The sequence below is a fragment of the Scylla paramamosain genome, chromosome 4 (genome assembly GCF_035594125.1).
Source record: "Scylla paramamosain isolate STU-SP2022 chromosome 4, ASM3559412v1, whole genome shotgun sequence".
Classification (NCBI taxonomy): Eukaryota; Metazoa; Arthropoda; class Malacostraca; order Decapoda; family Portunidae; genus Scylla; species Scylla paramamosain.
This window is the reverse complement of record NC_087154.1, coordinates 32265484-32288486: the sequence shown is the minus strand read 5'-3', so window position 1 is coordinate 32288486 and position 23003 is coordinate 32265484. Positions and strand designations below refer to the sequence as shown.

General features: G+C 43.4%; 2 protein-coding genes across 5 annotated transcripts in view; both read right to left on the bottom strand.

Moving 5' to 3' along the window:
* Positions 1-6935, bottom strand: part of LOC135100013 (uncharacterized) — a 271043-nt gene extending 264108 nt beyond the window's left edge. For all 3 annotated transcript variants that reach the window (XR_010268482.1, XM_064002841.1, XM_064002842.1), the window contains exons 1-2: positions 6811-6935; positions 5602-5660 (exon numbers count right to left, since the gene is read on the bottom strand). Coding sequence is in view for 2 of the 3 variants with exons in the window: in XM_064002841.1 (XP_063858911.1) it covers positions 5602-5660; positions 6811-6840 (89 nt within the window). In the remaining variant the exon portion in view is untranslated. The remainder of the gene's footprint in view (positions 1-5601; positions 5661-6810) is intronic.
* An 11763-nt stretch (positions 6936-18698) lies between these two features.
* Positions 18699-23003, bottom strand: part of LOC135100010 (uncharacterized) — a 315016-nt gene continuing 310711 nt past the window's right edge. Inside the window, exons 6-7 of one of the 2 annotated variants that reach the window (XM_064002831.1) lie at positions 19244-19411; positions 18699-19079 (exon numbers count right to left, since the gene is read on the bottom strand). In XM_064002831.1, the coding sequence (XP_063858901.1) occupies positions 19370-19411 (42 nt within the window). In that variant the 3' untranslated portion in view covers positions 18699-19079; positions 19244-19369. The remainder of the gene's footprint in view (positions 19080-19243; positions 19412-23003) is intronic. The other variant, XM_064002834.1, reaches the window with a different exon arrangement.

The following is a 23003-nucleotide window of genomic DNA, read 5'->3' as shown; positions in this document are numbered from 1 at the left end:
GTGGGTCAAAGCATGTGTGTGTGTGTGTGTGTGTGTGTGTGTGTGTGTGTGTGTGTGTGTGTGTGTGTGTGTGTGTGTGTGTGTGTGTGTGTGTGTGTGTGTGTGTGTGTGCTGGGAAAAGTTACAGAGTTAATTTCATTTGTTTAACTTTTTTTTCGTGAGTATAATCTCTCTCTCTCTCTCTCTCTCTCTCTCTCTCTCTCTCTCTCTCTCTCTCTCTCTCTCTCTCTCTCTCTTACCAGTTATTCCCTCGACGGACGCACAAAACGATCAAAGGAAAAGCTTCAATCAACACAATGACCATAATGTTCTTAATGCTTTAACACCTCCCTCTGACCCCCCTCACTACCACCACCACCATCACCACCACCACCCAGCCATCACAGTCACAACGCCACAAATCCATATCACACTAATGCCTCTGTATACGAACCACTTGCTTTTCCCAGGCTGGTGCATAACAAAGGCTAGGACAGGTGGCTACATTATTATTCCTACCCGCTGCTTTGTTCTCCGGAGTCTGTGATGGTGTGTAGTATTGTAGGAGTGAAGGTGGTGGTGGTGGTGGTGGTGGTGGAAGATGAGGAGGTTTACATATGAACACAAAGGAAGAGCAAACAACACCAGACATCTTTGGTTCTAACGAAAATGCTTGTGAAAAGGTACATTTAAGTGACACCATCTACTCTAAACCAAGATAGTAAAGGCGAAGACTCCTCCCCCTCTCTCTCTCTCTCTCTCTCTCTCTCTCTCTCTCTCTCTCTCTCTCTCTCTCTCTCTCTCTCTCTCTCTGTCTCTCCGTTCACCCAGCAGTTCATTAATCTTTCTGTAATATGAGCGATAATGCTGATGTGAATAATAATCTGTATTGATTTTAATACAGCGCTGCGATTCCATATGGTGGCTTTGGCGGTGATGAATCATGAAGGGAGGACAAAATAAAAAAAATACATGATGGCTACAGCTTATCACAAACAGTGATAAAAAATATACATTATGTACAAAAGTTCTTTTTTATGAGGAATATGAGGATTATGGCGTTTAAGTAACATGCCGCTGTACTCTTTATCAAATTAATGTTACTTAGTGAGAGTAATCCACGTCAGGTGTTGTTACTTAAGTGCGCCACCCGCCCTCCCCCTCACCTTCCCCCTCCCCTTAACGCCAGCGCCAGGTGAGGGAAGCGTGCAGGTGTGACCGATTGCCTAGTGTGTATGTGTGTGTGTGTGTGTGTGTGTGTGTGTGTGTGTGTGTGTGTGTGTGTGTGTGTGTGTGTGTGTGTGTGTGTGTGTGTGTGTGTGTGTGTGTGTGTGTGTGTGTGTGTGTCCCTTGTCCTGTGCTTTGAAGCTGAACCCGTTAGCTTTGTTTGTTTTAGTGTGTGTGTGTGTGTGTGTGTGTGTGTGTGTGTGTGTGTGTGTGTGTGTGTGTGTGTGTGTGTGTGTGTGTCTCTCTCTCTCTCTCTCTCTCTCTCTCTCTCTCTCTCTCTCTCTCTCTCTCTCTCTCTCTCTCTCTCTCTCTCTCTCTCTCTCTCTCTCTCTCTCCATCTGTCCACACTCACTCATCACAGTCAGTTTCATCTAAAAATAATATTGGAAAAAATGTTTTATACCACGATGCTTTGTCAAGAGTATATCCCCGTTATATATATACGTATATAAATATTTTTTTCCTGACCTTATATTAAAGCTGCCGGCGAACTCCCAGTGCAAACATAACAAACAGTTTTGAGAGACGCGCCACACGAGTCGACGATAAAATTTCCCAACATTTATGACCACGGGTGGAAAGCACGAGGCGGGGGAGGGGTGGAGGAGGAAGGGGGAGATGGAGGCATCGCGTGGCTAAGGGAGTGAGGGAGGGGATGAGGGTTGAGGCCCCGCAGTGAGGAAAAGCCCCGTGAGTGGGTCATGAGCAAGAGAGGCCAAGCTCACTGGGTCAAGATCCGATGTGGTCGTGACTTATACATAAAGGACTTACTTCAGCCCCGAACGAGGGAACTGAGAGCAGCGATCCCGGGAGAGCGATGCCACCCACGTGATGGGGCGGCCGAGGAGAGGTGTGGCGAAGCGAGGCGAGATTACGAGGAACGAAGGAGGACCACACCGGAGTGACCGAGGAGTGAGAAGGAAAAAAAAAGAAGAAAGCCACACTGATAGCCACACTAGAGAAGGAACCATACAGAGAACTAACACGTTGGTGAGAGAGAGAGAGAGAGAGAGAGAGAGAGAGAGAGAGAGAGAGAGAGAGAGAGAGAGAGAAACTATAGAACTCTACGCCTGGTTCTATCTGTCCACCTTCCAATGACTTAAACGTATTTGTGAAAGGAGTATCAGAACACCTATAAAACTGAATAGGCTAACTCTTTCAGGAATGGCAATAAAACTGACTTTTATACTGTGGTAGCATCTGGCCAACCTCTCTAGGGAAGAAACAAAAACATGCCAAACATCCACACACACACACACACACACACACACACACACACACACACACACACACACACACACACATATCCATCGACTCTCACACACTAATCCCTCTGCAATATCTGAACAATTAAAACTCCTCACAAATAATTACACACACATAATACCAGGAATAAAGGGGGAAACATGAACACACACACACACACACACACACACCTATACTATACTTAGTTCTCACCACACCAAATTATGCATCACACTTAAAATAAAGGGAAAAATGCCGTTCACACACACACACACACACACACACACACACACACACCCACACACATTCTTAGTCCTCACCATACCAATACTTAAACATCCACTACTCCCCACAGGTCACGAAATATGTTTAAAGTATACAGTCATGAGTCGCCCCTTTGCCCCGCTCCTGTTATGTCAGTATATAATCTAGCACGGCCAATACTGCTCACACCTGAATACTTAATGGGCAAGACTCTTGCGTCAATACTGAATACCGCGAAGAAACACCCGGAAATCCATACAATCAATACAATAGACGGGTTCCTCTCAGAAAACACGAGACGGCAAATGTGTTCCTCTCACGGCAATGGGCGGCGTGTTCTAGTGTATAGATAGATGTTCAATAAATATGCACAGTAGATTAGAGTAATATATATAGACAAATGGTTAATCAATACATAATACAGTGCTAGTCAATGTGTAATAGAGTGTTTCCTTTTTAAATTTAGAGATGAATAGTGTTGAGTGGAGAGATTATAATAATATTAATGCCAGACTACAGATTCTGAGCCTATACACGTAATTTTGTAACTCTACTAGGCCTCTTTCTCTCTATAGGCTCGCTCAGAACTGTAAATTGAAAAGTGGAAATGAAAATACTTCAGAAATTCAATACGCATACAAGCCGCTTCCCGTAATTGTGTATGCATGTGTAGGGAGTCCCCGTGTGTGTGCGTGTGTGTGTGTGTGTGTGTGTGTGTGTGTGTGTGTGTGTGTGTGTGTGTGTGTGTGTGTGTGTCTAACGATGACTGCAATGGAACACCCGCCAGCATGTATTATGTTTCAAATATCGGTGGCGCTGTGGTGAAATCCTAATATCACAACTGGAGTGACCTGGGTTCGAATCCTCCCTTTGACAAAGTGGTTTAAAATTACCTGCACGTTTCTCACTGGCCTTTGTTGTGCGGCTTCACGTTTAGAGGAGCACTGTTAACTCGGGCTTCCTGGCTGAGGAGGGGTGGGATGGGAGAACACACACACACACACACACACACATACACACTCACTCTCACTCTCTCTCTCTCTCTCTCTCTCTCTCTCTCTCTCTCTCTCTCTCTCTCTCTCTCTCTCTCTCTCAGCCAAATCAATGTTGCATAAATATTTACACATTAGGAGCAGTGCATGCATATAAAGCGCACTCGACTACATGGGTAAACGCACAATAGAGGCAGTGAAGGTGAGGATTACATGACGGGAATAATCAACGAGAGACGGAGGCGGAACTGAAGACCAGGAGAGACGAGGATGATCATCAGAAAAAAAAATATTCGTACATAAATGATAAAACTGGAAGTGGAGATAAGGAGAGAGAGAAAAAATTTAAAAAAATGAAGGCAGATAAGCTGGAAATAGGGGATAGGAAGAAAAAAAAAGGCAGATTATTAAACATGAAGTGAGTGTTGGATTATATATAGAAGAGAGAGAGATGGGGAGGAGGAGGAAATATACCCTAAACCATGCACAGAGGTTGTATAATAATTCGAGATAGATGGCTCTTCCAAAGGCTTTGTATGACCTGTCTATGTCCCGCAGTACAAATGAGTAGTTTTCAATGGAGACGCTCCTATTGTACCCTGGCACCTCTGTGATGAGCCGCGGCACGCACACTGCTCTTGCATAACACCTGTTGATTATGAAGCGTGTGAGATGCATGAGAGAGAGAGAGAGAGAGAGAGAGAGAGAGAGAGAGAGAGAGAGAGAGAGAGAGAGAGAGAGAGAGAGAGAGAGGAGAGAGAGAGAGAGAGAGAGAGAGAAAGGTGGGGGGGTGGGTAAGCAGCCAGACAAAAGTGAACACACACACACACACACACACACACACACACACACACACACACACACACACACACACACACACACACACACAGAAAACGACGACAAAATCAATGAAGAGGAGGGAGATTGGACGAGAAAAGGGAAGGAACGTAAAAGTGAGTGCGCCAGGAATGAAAGACGGATAAAAAGGAGGAATGAAAGAGTGTGTTGATTGAGTGTCTGGGAGGAGGAGGAGGAGGAGAAGAAGAGGAGGAGGGGGAGGGAGAGGAGGGAGTAGAGTGGGGTGAAGGGGAAGCAGACGAAGGAAGGAAAGGAAAGGGGAGAAGGGTAAAGATTGGGTCAGACGAGGGGAGGAAAGGAGGGATGATCGAAGGAATGAAATAATAGTGGCAATCGAATGCAGCTAACTTATTGATACATAATGCCGAGCAGCGAACAAGGGGCGGCCATTGATCGTGTTCAGCGTCACGTCTCGCCTCCCGGGCCTCCGTCAGGTGGTGGATGGAGGGGGAGGAGGCAACACACACACAGGTGAACGGTGTCAAGGGTAAAGGGATGCGACCATGCAGGGTATAGGCCACAAACAGGGTAATGTTGCTGGTGACCTCGTGAGATGATGAGTGGTGATGGTGGTGATAGTTATTATGGTGACAGTGAGATGGTGATTGTGACTGGTGGTGGTGGTGGTGGTGGTAGTGGTATACTAACATTATCACTATATAATAACAAAATCTTAAACAAACACAACGAAATCTCTCTCTCTCTCTCTCTCTCTCTCTCTCTCTCTCTCTCTCTCTCTCTCTCTCTCTCTCTCTCTCTCTCTCTCTCTCTCTCGTCACCATCATCATCACACCCACGTCCTCAAATAATCGAAGCACCACCTTGAAATATTCACCGTCCCGCCTTGCCACCTTTCCCTCCCAACCCTTCCTGACTCCTGCCTCCCCAAGCCACCACGCTACGTCTCCCCTGTGGCTTCATTTCTCCACGCCCATCTCCTCCATCCCACCGCGCCCCCTCCCCCTCCTCGTTCTCCTGGTCCCCCGGCGCAGGGTCATGGGGGATGGTGACGGGCAGGAAACACGTACTTCCGTACCTGCAGCGTCGCCGGGAAGCTGCAGCAGTGAAACGGGTCTCCTGCGGCGGAAGTATCACCTGGTGGGGAAAAGAGACAAGGCGAACAAGTAAATTTTGGGTCACGTAAGCAAAAGAAAAAAGGTGAAGTTTTATTTTTGTAATTTGAGCAAGGTATTAAAGAAGAACAAGTCATGAACAGACAGATTTATGTAGCGGAAGCAAGATAAAAATCAGGCATCTATACCGGATGCTCTTCTTACACTCTATTACGTTTTATTTAAGTGACAAGGAAAACAAAGAAATAAAATATACATATTGTAAAAACATTCAGCATACATATGTTGAACACTCAGAATATTTTAGTGTAAACATAGGAAAAGACAGGCGTGTACATAAGACAAAGAGACAGCTTTATTTATAGATCGGAAGGGAAGATAAAGGAATAAAATGTTCGTACCCGTATTGTGTGAGTAACCCGCGAGACACGTATGCGGAAAAGACAAGCATCACACGCAATCACACCCAAAAACAGAGGCAAGCAAGGACTGATACGTATTGATTGTGTTACTAAATATAACGTTCTCATTAGTATTCTAACTCCAATAGTCATGTCAAACATCAAGGATAATAATGTTTATTTTACAGTTACCACCCCCACCACCACAACAACAACAACAACAACAACAACAACAACAACAACAACATTAATAGTAACGGCATGATTAATAACATAAATATCTAGACATATGGCCTGGCCCACCACCTCCACCATAACTATGTGTTTTCAAATTTATCCACAAATGTCATTAACTTAAATATGAATGTAATTCATGGAGGGTATCTTGACTGAAAATGTCGACGCGCAGAGCACTAAGTATTTTTTCTCTCTCTCTCCTCTGTTCCAACTACGTACTTCGCGGCATCAATGTTGGCTAGTCCAGTGCGTACCGGATGGGAGGGAGAGGGGAAGGAAGATCAGAAAAACAGCAAGACCACTGACACTACGACCTCCGAAACATCCTGAATGATGAGAGACTACGAAAAGATGATAAAAGAATGACATAGAGCCTGGAAGAAACAAGGAAGCAGGAGGATGAATTGCCCGTAACCACATCACTGGCTGTCCCTCGAACGCCCGCTAGTTATGTCACTCATTACATCTAAAATTACTCTTCCTTTCACCTTCAACCTAATCCTCAGACATCCTAAACATACATAAAACACTCACCTCCTTCCTCGACACTCGAAAGCTGCCCATAAGCTCCGTATATCACTAATAAAGACAAAGCAACCAACACAACGTAGGTACACACACAGATCCGCGGCACACACGATATGACTGACTGGTTGCCCCGTTGAAACAAATGAATCGGTTATGAATACAATAACTATTTAACTTACCTACATTTTGGAGAACCTTCATGGATAATTATTTATGGTTAATTTATAAATGGTACAGTATGCGATAAGAGAACTGAAAACTAAAATAGGGATAATTGTAGGTGAAAGTAGAGGAAGTGAAGGAGGGTCTTGTTTCCAGGGTAACTGAAGATGGCGCCATGTTTGAATCTGTACTTCATAGAAAATTGCTCCCTCCTAACCCCGGGCATTAATAGATGTATTGTAACGTTTTCAGGTATTTGTTCTTTTCATAATCTGGATATACTGCCACTACCACCACTACTTCTGTCACCACCATCGCCACCACCAACATAATTACAGCTACTACTTCTACTACTACTATGCCACCACTACCACAACACGTACAAGTTGTCCAACAAAAATAACATCCAGCAAGTAACACCAAGACCACCATTACCACCACCACCACCCCCCTAACACATATACGCGCGTAACTGAGCTAAGACCCTTCACTTAAACATCAGAAAAAAGGAGATAATCACACTATCATTAACATCTGACTAGGACCGCACTCAGACTCTCACCTGCCCCCGACACCTTCCCACAAACATCCTGCAAAGGTCAGAAGCTTCGAAGTAGATCAGCATGAGGAAAAAATGACTTAAATATCCATATCAAACAGGTAAGCTTACTCCACATCCTGTCTCCTCCCGTCTCAGTAACACGTGAGAAGCGCCTCATCTAAATACGTAACTGGATTCCGTATTTACAAACACACATGCATTTTGTTAACCTAGATATTTATTGTTGTTTATTTGTTTGTGGGTTATAAGAGTTTTAGAAGAGAGAGAGAGAGAGAGAGAGAGAGAGAGAGAGAGAGAGAGAGAGAGAGAGAGAGAGAGAGAGAGAGAGAGAGAGAGAGAGAGAGAGAGAGAGAGAGAGAGAGAGAGATAGTGTTGGGGAAAGGGGACACACACACACACACACACACACACACACACACACACACACACACACACACACACACACACACACACACACACACACACACACACACACACACACACACACACACACACACACACACAAACAAACAAACAAAGGACAAAAGACTGAGAGGAGTAAATAATACACACATGCTCTCTTTTTTTCATTTACATTGTTTTCTTAAGCGTTTAGTATTTTTTTCCAACGCTTTTCCTCTTAATGTATGTCGCCACAAGGACTTCCTACCTCCCCCTTGAGTATTGGATGACGATATGAAGCGGCTATGACATAACAGGGTCATGTGGTGATGCTTCGGTTTAAGTGTGTCAAGTGGTAATCCCAGAGCTTAGCATTCAGCGAACTTCTGAACCTCGACCTCCTGGTGTGTATATGATTTTCTCTCTCTCTCTCTCTCTCTCTCTCTCTCTCTCTCTCTCTCTCTCTCTCTCTCTCTCTCTCTCTCTCTCTTACAAGAGAGATAATATGCACAAATTGACGGGTATGTGTGTGTGTGTGTGTGTGTGTGTGTGTGTGTGTGTGTGTGTGTGTGTGAAGGTTATCGTGATCTATCCCCAAACTGTCCAATTAACTACCATTTACCACAACACACACACACACACACACACAACACACACACACACACACACACACACACACACACACACACACACAAGCCACAGACACCCTTCATACTCACTAATTATCAAAGACCCCCACACGTTCACTCATTTTCCAAGAAGACCTCTTCACCCCCCTTCGCTCCCGCTGATCATCCTCCTCCTCCTCCTCTTCCGCCTCTTCCTCCTCCTCCTCCTCCTGCCCCCTTCGCTAATTAACAAGGGGAGATCCTCGTAACTACTAATTTGGTAGACACCCATCACACCCGCCAACACCATGCACCTCCCAGACAAATAAAGCCACTTGCAAGGGAAGGTCACTTGGAGTCCCTGCAACCATGCCAAACACAGCCAGGAGTCCGCTTGTTTTGTGTGGTGGGGATGGAGGTGGTGGAGGTGGTGGTGAAGGTAATAGTGGTTGTGGTAGTAGTAGTAGTAGTAGTAGTAGTAGTAGTAGTAGTAGTAGTAGTAGTAGTAGTAGTAGTAGTGTAGTTAGATCAATATTTTAATTAGTATTTGTTATCTATATGTAACAGAGAGAGAGAGAGAGAGAGAGAGAGAGAGAGAGAGAGAGAGAGAGAGAGAGAGAGAGAGAGAGAGAGAGAGAGAGAATATCACAAGATAGTTCGATTCAATTAACGATGTCTTGTTTATCTTTCATATTAAGAAGCAAAGCAGGTTAGCGTGTCTGTCTGTCTGGATATAACTCTTCGTCTGGCTGCTGCTATCTGTTTTAATGTCACTTGTCTTGTCTGTGGTCAAGTCACTGCAAGAATCCTGTATTAATTATTCGCCAGTAGGAGGAGTGGCCACAAACACCACATTGACGCGGAGGGTGGGGACGGGATCAAGAATTCAATCGGTCACACCTGCATTTTGACCTCCATCCTGTGTAGCTAAACTAACCTGAACTCATGTAATTTAACCTATGAACATAAGGGCATAAGAACAGAAGTGAAGGTGCAGGGATCCGTCGGCCCTACATGTGATAGTCCCTGCATGAAACTTACCTACTATCTCCACCTATCATCTTCCTCCATAAATTTATCTAATCTTCTTTTAAAGTTTCCTAATGACTCGGCACTAGCATAATGTACTGAAATGTAATGTAATGTAATGTAATGTATCATGTAACCTTATCTAACCCAAACTAACAACATTACCTTACCTAACCTAATCTAACTTGACCTTACCTTATCTCACCTTGCTTTATCTTCGCTAACCTAATCTAAGCTAACCTAACACAGCATAATGGTCATATCCAAATTTAACTTAGCAATACTTTACCTTATCTTAAACTAAAAAAAAAAAAACTAACCTAACGTAACCTAACCTACAATAAACTACACTTCACTGAACTAATTACATTAAAAGTATAAATTATTCCAACCTCACCTGCAGGAACAATATTTATAGTGTTCTAGTAAGTAACTGCTCATAACCTGTACACATTAATTACTACGCTAACAATTATCGATTACACGACTCGCCCGTGAAATCTACATGATAAATATCAGAAGCCAAGGCCACAGTGGTGCTTCCTTTTAAGCAATACCTGAAGGCAGCTTGCTCCTGCCGGGCATACTCAATTACGGACAGGTGAACGTAGTGTGGCCGGACTCTAGATAATTTTAGTGGTGGTGGTGGTGGTGGTGGTAGTGGTGGTGATAGTAGTAGTAGTAGTAGTAGAAGAGCAAGAACAAGAACAAGAGGAACAAGAACAACAGCAGCAGCAGGAACAACACCCATCAAGTAGTAGCACTAGTAGAAGTAGAACTAGCAGTAACAGTAGCAGCAGCAGTAGTAGCAGCAATAACAGAAGTAGCAGTAGCAGTCAGAATAGTTGCAGGTGGCAAGGTAAGTACGATACATACCCTCTTGATTTCTCTCTGAGTCAGGTGAAGGCTGCGGGAGTGAAGAGGGAGAATGCAGGGAGAAAGGGAAGTGTAGAGTGACGCGTGGCACCGGCGATCATCCCCGTCCTCGTCCCCATGCCCTTGACCTTTGATGTTTTGATGGCACGGCGAGATATTCAGCAAGCAAAAGGTGATAATATCCTTGAAAAGTCAATAGACGGACTGCGTTCCACACACACACACACACACACACACACACACACACACACACACACACACACACACACACACACACACACCGTGAAATATTTACAGCAATGTATCACTTCTCTCTGAGTTGAACTTACGCCAGCGGCCAAATCACATCCTTGATCCTTTGATCCTTTAAGAGACGAGAACGCATGAGAGATGAAAGTGTGTGTACGTGTAGATTTGTTCCCTTTTTCTTTCAGTTCCTCCTCCTTCTCCTCCTTCTCACTGTTTCATAGCACAATATCATAAATTCTCACTTAAGTTCTTTATAAGTTTGTGTGTGTGTGTGTGTGTGTGTGTGTGTGTGTGTGTGTGTGTGTGTGTGTGTGTGTGTGTGTGTGTGTGTGTGTGTGTGTGTGTGTGTGTGTGTGTGTGTGTGTGTGTGTGTTAAGTAACTAGGTATACAAGTGCACTTAAATACTACACATGGTAAAAAAAAACAAAAAAAACAAGAAAAAAAAAAGAAAAAGAGAAACATGACAGTCATCCCTTTATAATCGGTGTCTCCCACGCGTCCATCAAGCAAACATCTCTCACATCTCCCACAAACACATTAACCACTGTATCCTTCAATCAGCAACTCTCAAGGATCGCCCAATTAACGTGCATGACTCTTAACACTGAGACCTGCTTCTTGGGACTCTGGGTGAAGGGACACTAATAACTTCTCGAAAGAAATGTAAAGATTTTTCGATGGTAGAAATCAGTGCCTGCCTTTGACCACATTTTTTGAGGAGGAGGGAGAGGGAGATAAAGTTCACAGTGTATCTAAATTATGAGCAAAGGTAGATGTGTTGAGAGATACAAATGACTTCATCGACGTTTATGAATCCGAACACAAGACACATGTATATTGATAAGTGTTGCCTCGGCGGACTGGAAAAGACGATAATCTGACAGGGATGACTCGGCAAAGCTGCGAGGGGTCTTTGTCCTGCCCTAGGTGGGGAGGGTTGATGTGGGGAGGGGAGGGGCGAGGAGTGACTGCATGATGGCCATAATGACGATGTTTCTTTTTACTTTAATACAGGTATATTTAAGTGTTAATTTTCCGCCAAACAATACGCATTGCAAGGGCCCTCCCTCGTGCCCTCCGCTCATTAAGCACAAATTGCCGACACGCGAGAAGCAGCGGGGGGCGATCGTGATGCTCTTTTTGTTATGCAAGAATTTGTGTTATTTCCTTTACGTCATTGCATCTATATTATCCGCGTGGCCTCAGCGCGTCCCCTGGGTATAAATCACCGCGCACAGTATCTCATCTCGAACATTCACCTGCAGGGGAAAGGCGAGTAAGGATCTAAAAGCAATATACGAGTCTATTACTTACGTATATCTGCCATTGGTTGCTGTCCTTTGTATGGCAGCCAATGGAAAATTTTATATTACACTTTTCGGCCTCAGTAAAAGACCAATCCTGTACTGAATGGACGAAGTAAATATAGTGCATATGGTATGACACAGAATACACTCAGTGAACTTTGATCTTTAGTTATTGATGGGTCACAATATTTTTGTTACACGTAATGCCCAAGAGAACTGCGGGCTCATATATTGTTCAAGCTTGCCATGCAATAAGCCGCCAGTATGTACATTTCACATGAAGCACATTCTTTCATACATTTATATCTGTATCTCAATTCAAGAATATCATATGGACTTTTTTCCTTTTTAATCTTGTAATGAGAAGTGCAAATATTATTACGAAAATGAGAAACATAAACAAATTACATCGTTTATCCTATATGAGTGAGACTTCCATCATCACACTTCAATCCCTCCATGGTCTAGATGTGTGTTTGTGTGTGTGTGTGTGTGTGTGTGTGTGTGTGTGTGTGTGTGTGTGTGTGTGTGTGTGTGTGTGTGTGTGTGTGTGTGTGTGTGTGTGTGTGTGTGTGTGTGTGTGTGTGTGTGTGTGTGTGTGTGTGTGTGTGTGTGTGTGTGTGTGTGTGAAAAGGGGAACTCCCATTATTTACTTCTAGCTAGTGTAGGAAGTCTTGCGGGCTACATATTTGATAATTACATATATTCTGTTTATGTAGATACGTATATATTTTGTGAAGTTATGTTTGTGTGGGAATCTCATGTATTATGTAACTCCTAGCTCTGGTCAATAAAGTATCAACGTATCTGTGTGCATGTGTGTGCCAGAACAGTGTTGTAGCCGTGGGATCTCGTCGCGACACAATCTATCTCTGTTTCCTCCAGAGATGAAAGTTGGGCCTTCAGTCTAGAGTTTCGTCAATGGGGAAAGAGTAAATTATTCGTTTTCCTCTTACAATGTCTCCCTTTGCTCCTGTTCTTGTTATAGGCAATCTGCATCAATCCTCGGGGGCTCCAAAGGCAAGCCAAAGTGCTCAGTGGAGGTGTAGTCTCGAGAGAAACATAAGCAATGCACGAAGCAGCTAATTGCGAGTGTGAACAACCAAAACCTATCCAAACATTGCAGCATCAAATAGCGGCAATGCAGTCCCGTCCATCTCCCTCAGTGTCAGTCGCTTTACCATTATCATCTGTAATCAGCCTCATAACAAAACACACGTGAAAATAACACCACTATTACGTACATTGCTCCCCGCAGCACCGCCCGTACATTTACAATTCCCACACGCATTACTCGGGTCGTCAACGCCATATCAACCCTTTACTAATGCTAATAATGCCAACCAGTTCGCTATCAAAGCCCCTGCTGCCTCGCCCTCCACCTGTCCGTCACTCCCGTCACCACAAACACAAGGAACACGACAGCTTACTCTCTAACACTAATATCTTCTATAGTTTCAACTCATTCCTTTTATCAATCTCGCATAACATCCACACGACTTTCTTGTCTTAACCCTTTGACTGCTAATGGATGTGTGGCTCGTGTTATTTTGTTTAGCTTTTCTTAGATCATTCCAATGAGCAAATATAAAACTACATGCACGTTACGATTTACACTACTGGATCACTCCCCTTTATCATCAGTGATAGCTTTCGTAATTGTACTTAAAACTTGTATCATGCCATTATATTGAATTTGAGGAAACGTTTTAGTTCTTAAAATCAACAACCACGAATAACCAAAGGATGATCCCGCAAAAATTATGCCTGATGCGTGTAACATGTGGCATTTTTGATGAAATACTTTAAGTTCACAGAATATGCGTTTTTTTTTTGTGTGTGTGTGACAAGGAATTCGTTTATAGCAGGTGTTATATCCTGTAATGCGATGTTCTGTATGGTAGCAGAAGGATTGATGTACAGTATCATCTTTCTTATTCCTCTCTTCCTCCTTTATTCTCTCTAGTCACCTTGCTCCCACGTCTTTATTATGCTCGTCTTCCTTCCCCTCTCCATCTTCTTAATCTTTCTCTTAATCCTCTTTTTTCCTCCTTCCCCACATACTTCATTCCCGTAAACCAAGTTAACTCAAGTTCCTCATTATACTCATCCTCCTCTTATTCCTCCTTTCCCCTCTTCTCATCCTTCTCCACCTTTTCAGTATGACTACCACCACCGCCACAAGCAAAACCCCCGCACATCTTTACCTTACCCTTCTCTGCATCAAATATTCCACCTCCTCCTTCTCCTTCATCCACTTACATTACCTCTATCTCCACACAGCCTTCCTCCATCAAGACCATCATCCTCACTTCTCTCTCCTCGCTCACGTATCACCGCCTTTCACTTCGCTCTTCCAGCACCTCCTCCCTTCATCCCATACAGAGAAAGGGCCCATCACATCACTCTATATTTGTACGCCTGCCGCTCAAAACCACTATGGAACAGAGCGTATTTGCGTATTTACACCACCGTTATGTATGGGAAGTAATGACTATGATGTAAACCTACGCCAAGTTGAGAAACAAAGGTGAAATTAGACACGTGTTTAGTGAGGAGAGAGGAGTGTTTGAAGATGAGTGGGACGAAAGTACTGATGGTTCTCCCCGCGCGGTTTTGGTCTGCTGTCTATGATATGTGAACATTGCATTAGCGAAGCAGCAGAGCGGTGAGAGAGACTGAGAGAGGAAGGAGGGAGTGAAGGAAAAAGATGTGTGCAGGAGGTGAAAGGGGAAATGGACGGGAAGGTAAAAAGGAAGTAAGATGAAAATGAGAGGAGGAAGCAGAGGAAGGGAAGGACCTCGAGCGTCAGATGATGTATGGAGGGTGAGGAAATGATGCGTAGGACATGCATGGAGGAGGAATCGACGAGAGGGAGATAAAAGGTAATGTATGAGAATAAGTAACAAACAAGAATGAGATAAAGCAAAGTAGGGTAAGGCAAAATTTGGGATACATTATAAATAGGAAAATCCAAACATGGGGAATAACAAAAAAGAGAAAGAAAATGAAGATACAGCAACAGACAAAGAAGAAGAAGGAGAAGAAGACGAATAAAGGAAGACGAGGAAGAAGAGAAAGACACCAAGACAAACAGACTGACAAACAGACAGACACGCCTAAAAAAGAAAAACTGCACACTCATAAAAAAAAAAGATACAGAAACAGGCAAAGAAGAAGAAGAAGAAGAAGAAAACGAATAGAAAACGAGGATAAAGAGAGCAACAATAAGACAAACAGGTTGACAGACAGACAAACACTCCTAGCAATGAGAACCTGGACTCCCATAACTATCCTAAGCTCTATGGAAACACATTTAACCACCAAAAGAAATAACCAAGCTTCCCTGCAGTTATTACTATTGTTGTCTAATGGGAAGGAACGAGTAAGCGGCTTTTTCTTTATAAAATTTTTTGCTGCCCTTGACCAGTTTCCCCTTACATGTAAAAAAAAGAAGTCAGGTAACAATTTAACGGCTACGTACAGGTAACACGTAAAAGGTGCCTGAATGCCTCCCATGTAACAACAAGTATAAGTCTCCAGCATCCGTAAAATCAAACTCTCCCACGTTAATTAAATACGACAGCTGCAAATTTAAAAAAAAATGTTGTAAACGAATTAACCATCAACGTCATTATAATAATACGTCATAGGAGCGTTAATCGCATTAGGTTATATATTGTATTTTGCATAATGTTGGAGTAGGGACATGACAGCCATTACAGCGGAATTACCCACTGCCATCATTTTTCCTCGGCACATGTAAACGCGGAATGACAGTGGCAACAATGCAGACTGCGACGCGACGAGGGGTCGGAGGAGGAGGAGGAGGTGGAGGAGGAGGAGGAGGAGGAGTGAGAGAGGTGGTCTTGTTTTTAATTGGATTAATAAAATAGATTGTTTCATAATATACATTTCTATCGAAACTATGTTAATGAATTGGTATGTATAGTCTCTCTCTCTCTCTCTCTCTCTCTCTCTCTCTCTCTCTCTCTCTCTCTCTCTCTCTCTCTCTCTCTCTCTCTCTCTCTCTCTCTCTCGACAGGTATGGACTGACATGGAGACAGAGACGCATCACAAGTAGGCAAGAGGACACCATAAGGAACCTTCATGACGCACAGACGGGACAGGTACGACCAGGTGTAGCTCAGGTGCACCCCAGGAGCCGCCAATTAATCTGGGATGCCTACGTAGGTGTATTACCAGGCCTGCGGTCGAAGCTTCCCTGCCGCTGGAGCCTCAGGGAGATAAGAAGGGGGGAGAGATTCCTCGCTCTCCACCCCTAATGGCCTTATTAGGTGCGTCTCTCCTCCGGGAGCGAGGCCTTTCTCTCTTCCTCCGCCGGGACGAGATATGGCTAATGTGGGAGCCTTCGTTAGTGTCGCCTCCCACCTGAAGCCCGTGTTCTTAAAGGTTTCTCTGCTAAATCTCGAATACTTCAGCAGGTTTTTGTGGAAGTTATTTGAATTTTCAAGGATCTTTGTATGACGCTAGTGAGAGTTTCAAGGAGGATTCTGGATCATTAAAGAAGAAAATATAATCATCTCTGTGATCTTTGAAAATAGTCTTTGAGAGAATATTCTGGTGGCAGAGGAAGATAGTGTTGTTCTGTGCTGTTAATATGTGATGATATTTAAATGTGTTCATGTGTTTGTGTGTATTTTACCATGAATTTTAAACATTTTTTTCGGGTCCTAATGAGACTACAATAAAGTAAAATAATACAAGAAGAAAGAGAAAAAAACTACCTATAGTATATCAGGAAGTAAAAGTGGAACCTACATCAACTACTATTCATGGCAGAGGATATAAATTCTTGGCGTGCGCGTAGTGCAGGAGAAGGCGACACTGTGGAGGAAGGTGGCGTGACCCTGCGTCGCGGCGTGAGTACTGCTACACTTGCTGATACCACGGCACCACAGCGGGCCTTGATAGCGCCATTCATAAAGCAAACACGTGAATCCTCGTTATCTAATCTGTGACCTTCAGGTGCAGTGTCGAGATGATTACTTTGGGGGAAATACCACGCTGGGGATTCGTAAGTCATGATGGTTAGAAGCAGTTCCATAAGCCAGTTTGTGTATTATAGAGGTTACATCATCCTTCTGTTAGCAGCGTGTATTGTTTATATAGTGTGGTGTGGTCTCATCTACAGTTCATATTACTCTTTTTACTATTCCTAAAGATAACCACAAATCATCATATTATCTCAAGAACGAATGACGGCAGTTGATAACGTGTAGTCTTACCCTTTACTGCACACAAAGATAACCAAGAGCCAATACACTATCATTTGGAGAACGAATGACGACAGCTCATAACCGATAACCTTTTCTATCTATATCTCTATTTCATACTTAACGACAGAACCAAAGCTCCCACGCCTATAACGCCAACCTTACTGACCAAGGACGAATTTATCTATTTTTCCTATATAAGAGTGGAATCTATGTCAGTGACGCTGGCGATTCTCATGAAGCGGTTATAACGAAACATAAGATCCAATTCAAAATACAATGAAAATCAATTTGCACGGAATCAAATTGTAATAAAGCTGGAGTCTGGTGCCTGTGTGTGTGTGTGTGTGTGTGTGTGTGTGTGTGTGTGTGTGTGTGTGTGTGTGTGTGTGTCTCGTCTGAACATCCCTCGGTGCATTCCACTATCATCCCACTCGCCCCTGCCTCCTCCCCTCCCCCTTCGCTTAGCCCTGGCCGCCACACTGGGATCCTCTGTACTATTCAGCTGCGAATGTTCTCCGACTCGCCTGACCCGCCCAGATAGAGATCAAAGGAATCGCTTAGTGGTCAACGAAGAGGAACGCCACCCGGACTCCTCTAAAGAAGAAAATCCTGCTCGCCACTGAGGGAATCTGATCCTTCTGGCAGGCAGTCATACCACACTACTTGTTTTTGTCTCGGGTGAGCCTCTAACATCACCCTCCTTCTCCTTTTACCTCATTATTTTTCGGTAATTCCGGTAACTATCAAGATGCCCACTCGGTATCTGCGCGCCCGATCATCTTTAAACACAAATTTACCTTGACATTTCCTGTGAGGTTGTAACTTTTACGTATTGCCTGTGATTCTACCCGCTAACAGAGAGAGAGAGAGAGAGAGAGAGAGAGAGAGAGAGAGAGAGAGAGAGAGAGAGAGAGAGAGAGAGAGAGAGAGAGAGTGTGTGTGTGTGTGTGTGTGTGTGTGTGTGTGTGTGTGTGTGTGTGTGTGTGTGTGTGTGTGTGTGTGTGTATGCTCAATGGCCTGATGAGTATGCCTAGTATCACACACACACACACACACACACACACACACACACACACACACACACACACACACACACACCTGTCACAACATCAAGGTCACAAGGGTCATTTCCCCCGCACCTGGCAGCCACGCCCTTCGCTAATACTTCAATACTAAGGCGTCAAAGGCCACCACCGTCGCCTTCACGCACCGCACCTGCTTCCTGGCGTGAACACTGTTTGCCTCACCGGAATCAAGAGTGATGGATGGCTTCTAATTGAAACATTTCGAGTGGCTTCCTCCACCACGTGCAAACACAAAACTATTATAAAAATGCACTTGAAAAAATGTTCACTCCTTCAGCAGAAAGATACATATTCTGTAAAAAAAAAAAAAAAAAGTATATATTCAATTTTAGAAGATTCACATTCTGAGTTTTTTTTTCTCTCTCTCTTTTTTTCTCTCTCTTTTGGCGGGAAGCACGGGCTGCAAGTCATCCTGATAAAACGGGCGTGTTGCGAGCAGTACAAATGTGTATTTATTTCAGTAAGAGGGATATTCCTGCAAAGCAATTTTATCTTTGCATTCAATACGATAATCCACTTTGTATTTACATGAGTGCATTGTTTTTTGCTCGCAGCTCTAAATCTGTATTTATATCCATGCAGTGTTCGTTGTATGTAGCACAGTGGCCCTAAAGCCTTACACTATTACTGAAATAGAGGCACTTTATTCAGGAAAAGCCACTCACACCACTGGAAGTAAAGTGTAGAGCAAAGCGGTAACATTATCCTGCCTTGTGTCTCAGGGCGCCGCGCAGCAGTAGCCAAGGACCGCGGGCGCCTCCACCACCTGGATGCACTGAGAGAAAATGAGAGTATAACTTTAACCAGAAAATACAGATATATGAAACTACTTACCAAGATTAATTAAGACCATAAGCATGCTTCAAAGGAGACGTAAACACTATAAACTGGAATATATGATGAAACACAAGACTGGCAGATCAAAGTTGTAACAAATACCTCAGCAACCCGCGCCCACACAACACCCTCGGCTCCGATGACCTCCATAAACGTGCCGGTGCGTGTGACCTCACTTGTTTGACCGCGCCCTTCCCGTTCCCAGCGGACGCCACGCACTCACCGCTATCATGGAACACTGGCGCCTCTGTCCCTCGCTGACGTCAAGACCTATAACGATTTTCCCACACCACTCATGAAAACAACACTTACTCATACTATTACTACTACTACTACTACTGGTACTACTACTGCTACTACTACTACTAATGATGGTTCTTCTGCCAATAATGATGGTAATAATGATGATAATGATGATAACAACAGCACCAGCAGCAGTTGCAACAGCATAATTTACATAGCTTTGAGAGAGAGAGAGAGAGAGAGAGAGAGAGAGAGAGAGAGAGAGAGAGAGAGAGAGAGAGAGAGAGAGAGAGAGAGAGAGAGAGAGAGAGAGAGAGAGAGATTACACAGTACTCGAAAAATCCACTATCAAACACCTACTCCTCACACACACACACACACACACACACACACACACACACACACACACACACACACACACACACACACACACACACACACACATACACACACACCAATCGCTCTCTGACATGAAAATACTTACGTAAACCTCCCCACAAACACACTTGACACCTCTCATCCATACTTCTTATTTACCTCACCACCACCACCACTACCACCACTACCACCACCATCACCATCACCACGAGTCCCTTCTCTCCCTTAACGGAACAATTACTCATCACGAACAAGACCCACAGGAAGCTGGTCGAAAATTGAAGCTATTGTGCTCCTGGCAAGCCTCTCCCTCTCTTTCTTCCCCGCTCCCTGTATCTTGCTGCCTATATCTACTATTCATTCGGGGAAAGAATACCCTGCGGATCCTATATTTCTCTTGCCATTGTCACGAGTGGGTGGCGGCGGCGACAACGAAGAGGAAGGCCGGGGGATAAAAGGAGGGATGGACGGAGGGAGGGATCAGAAAGGAAAGGGGGAGGAGGATAAGGTAAGAAAAGGAGGTGCTGTTGGTGATGGTGATGATGAGGGAAGAAAGGTGAGGGAGATGATGGGGTCTTTAGATGTGTGTGTGTGTGTGTGTGTGTGTGTGTGTGTGTGTGTGTGTGTGTGGGATGGTGGGTGATAGGAAGGGTCAAATGATTCAGTGCACTACATTACGAGTACACACACACACACACACACACACACACACACACACACACACACACACACACACACACACAGTGCAACAATCATGATAACACTTAACTCATCTAGCAAGTCCTTGAACTAATAAAAGGGTAATTATCCCATCAGAGTGACCTCTCTCTCTCTCTCTCTCTCTCTCTCTCTCTCTCTCTCTCTCTCTCTCTCCTCTCTCTCTCTCTCTCTCTCTCTCTCTCTCTCTTGAACTTAGCAACGTACACACAAGCAATTTAAACATAACTGAACACAAAGATAAACAAACAGAGAGTTGTAAAATGTAGTGGAGAAAATAGTAAAAAAAAAACAAAGATAACAAAAACAGCAGAGGAGGGGAAAACACCACATATTACACTATAATTAAGCCCTGGAATGTCAAAGGGCATTATGTAAGAAAAAATATGCAACAAAAAATATGTACGTTAAGTCGTTACGTTCCAGAAAAAAGGAAAAAAAGAGAAAAACATCCAACCAAGTTATTAATTTCATATTCCGCGTGTGAGAGAGAGAGAGAGAGAGAGAGAGAGAGAGAGAGAGAGAGAGAGAGAGAGAGAGAGAGAGAGAGAGAGAGAGAGAGAGAGAGAGAGAGAATCACAATTACAGACAGACGAACCAACAAAAACACAAGAAAACAAACAAACAGACGAAACACACACACACACACACACAGTCGCAGTAGCACATGAAGAGTAAACAATTTGTGTCGCCGATCCCCAATTCGAAGTAATGAGCAGTGTTTCTGACACCACCCGCAACGGATTACTGCATGACGGACGCTAAAATTATGTTATTATGTCATTAGAGCTTAATATTAGCGTGCTGGCGAGGCGGGACTGTGCCGGGGGGGGGGGAGGTGGACGGGAAAGGGTGGCGTAGGGAAGGACGATGAGTAGGCTAAAGGGAGGGAGAGGAAGGAAAAGGGTGGCATAGGACAGGGTGATGAGAAGGTAATAGAGATGGAAAGAGAAGAAAAATAAGGTTAAGGAAGGGAGTGTCAGAGGACAGGGTGATGAGAAGGCCAAACGGAGGGAAAGGAAGGGAAAGGGAGCGAATGGGAGAGGAGAGAGAGAGAAAGAGAAGGGAGAGTGGTGAAAAGGCAGAGGGTGACTGTCGATGTTTACTGCAAAGAGCGGAAAATTATTCAGCGCCTCTGTAAAATGTGAAAAATAAATAAATAAATAATAATAATAAAAAAAGAAAAAAAACGGAAAGTATATATATGCATTGAAAGTTAAAACTATGACAACATTTTCCCGCCGAAATTAAATGTGTATTTTCATGAGCATGGTGTTTAAATAGGGGAAAAAATAATAAAATAAATGAAATAATAAAAACATACACCCAACTATTTTCTATTCAGTGACCGTAAAACTGTTTATAAAAATGACACCGCACTCTCCATTTTCTTTACAAGTAATAATAATAATAATAATAATAATAATAATAATAATAATAATAATAATAATAATAATGATAATAATAATAATAATAATAATAATAATGATAATAATAATAATAATAATAATAATAATAATAACAACAGCAATGGTAATAATATTAATACCAAGAGTGCAGCATCCGAACAAAGATATTATGTAATGTTATTAGCTAATGTTACGAGCTTTCTCTTTTTGGTGAGAGAGAGAGAGAGAGAGAGAGAGAGAGAGAGAGAGAGAGAGAGAGAGAGAGAGAGAGAGAGAGAGAGAGAGAGAGAGAGAGAGAGAGAGAGGAAGGAACAAGAAATCGAAGTTGTTATTATCCACCAAAAGAAAGGAATATGGTGAAATAGAACATGGAAGAGGAGGAGGAGGAGGAGGAGGAGGAGGAGGAGGAGGAGGAGGAGGAGGAGGAGGAGAACACTGACCGAACTTAAGTATCAGATTACGTCATTTCCTTCAAGAAGTAACCGAAAACGCAAGAGGAAAACAGTCACAAGATAACATGATTTTTCACTATTCATAATTACAAAGCACGTCACGGGAAGCATCAGAGTCCACTACAGCCACAAATGCTCAGGAAAGTGTCAAGAAAATGCCCTTAACCCATTTACTTCTATTTCGTGTGTACATTTCTCCTTTCACTAACCACTGAGGGACATTTCTTCTCGCTCTACAGCCACCCCGAGATATTATACTGGCTAGAAATTGCAATGTGTTTTCCTTTCCATCCATTTCTCTCTTGCAGGTGCTTATAAAGATTTCATGCAGTGTTTTTTGGTGCTGTGAATTGTTGCATATCGCAGTGAAAGGGTGAAATCACTAGGCACGTGGAAATGATTGGTTGCTCTTTATTTCAGGTCACTTTCCCATCTGGTTTATAAGTGGAAGTGAACTGAGTGACTGAGTGATTAATGGATTTACAAGTGCTGTGGCATTGGAAGATAATGCAAAAAATAAATAAAAAAATAAATAAATAAATAAATAAAATAAGGAGGTGACACAGGCACATAACATACATTACTTTCGCGTCTGACGTGCAGCTGAATAGTAGTGACTTAAATCCGTGAACATTCTAACGTAGCAACAGAGTCATATGATAC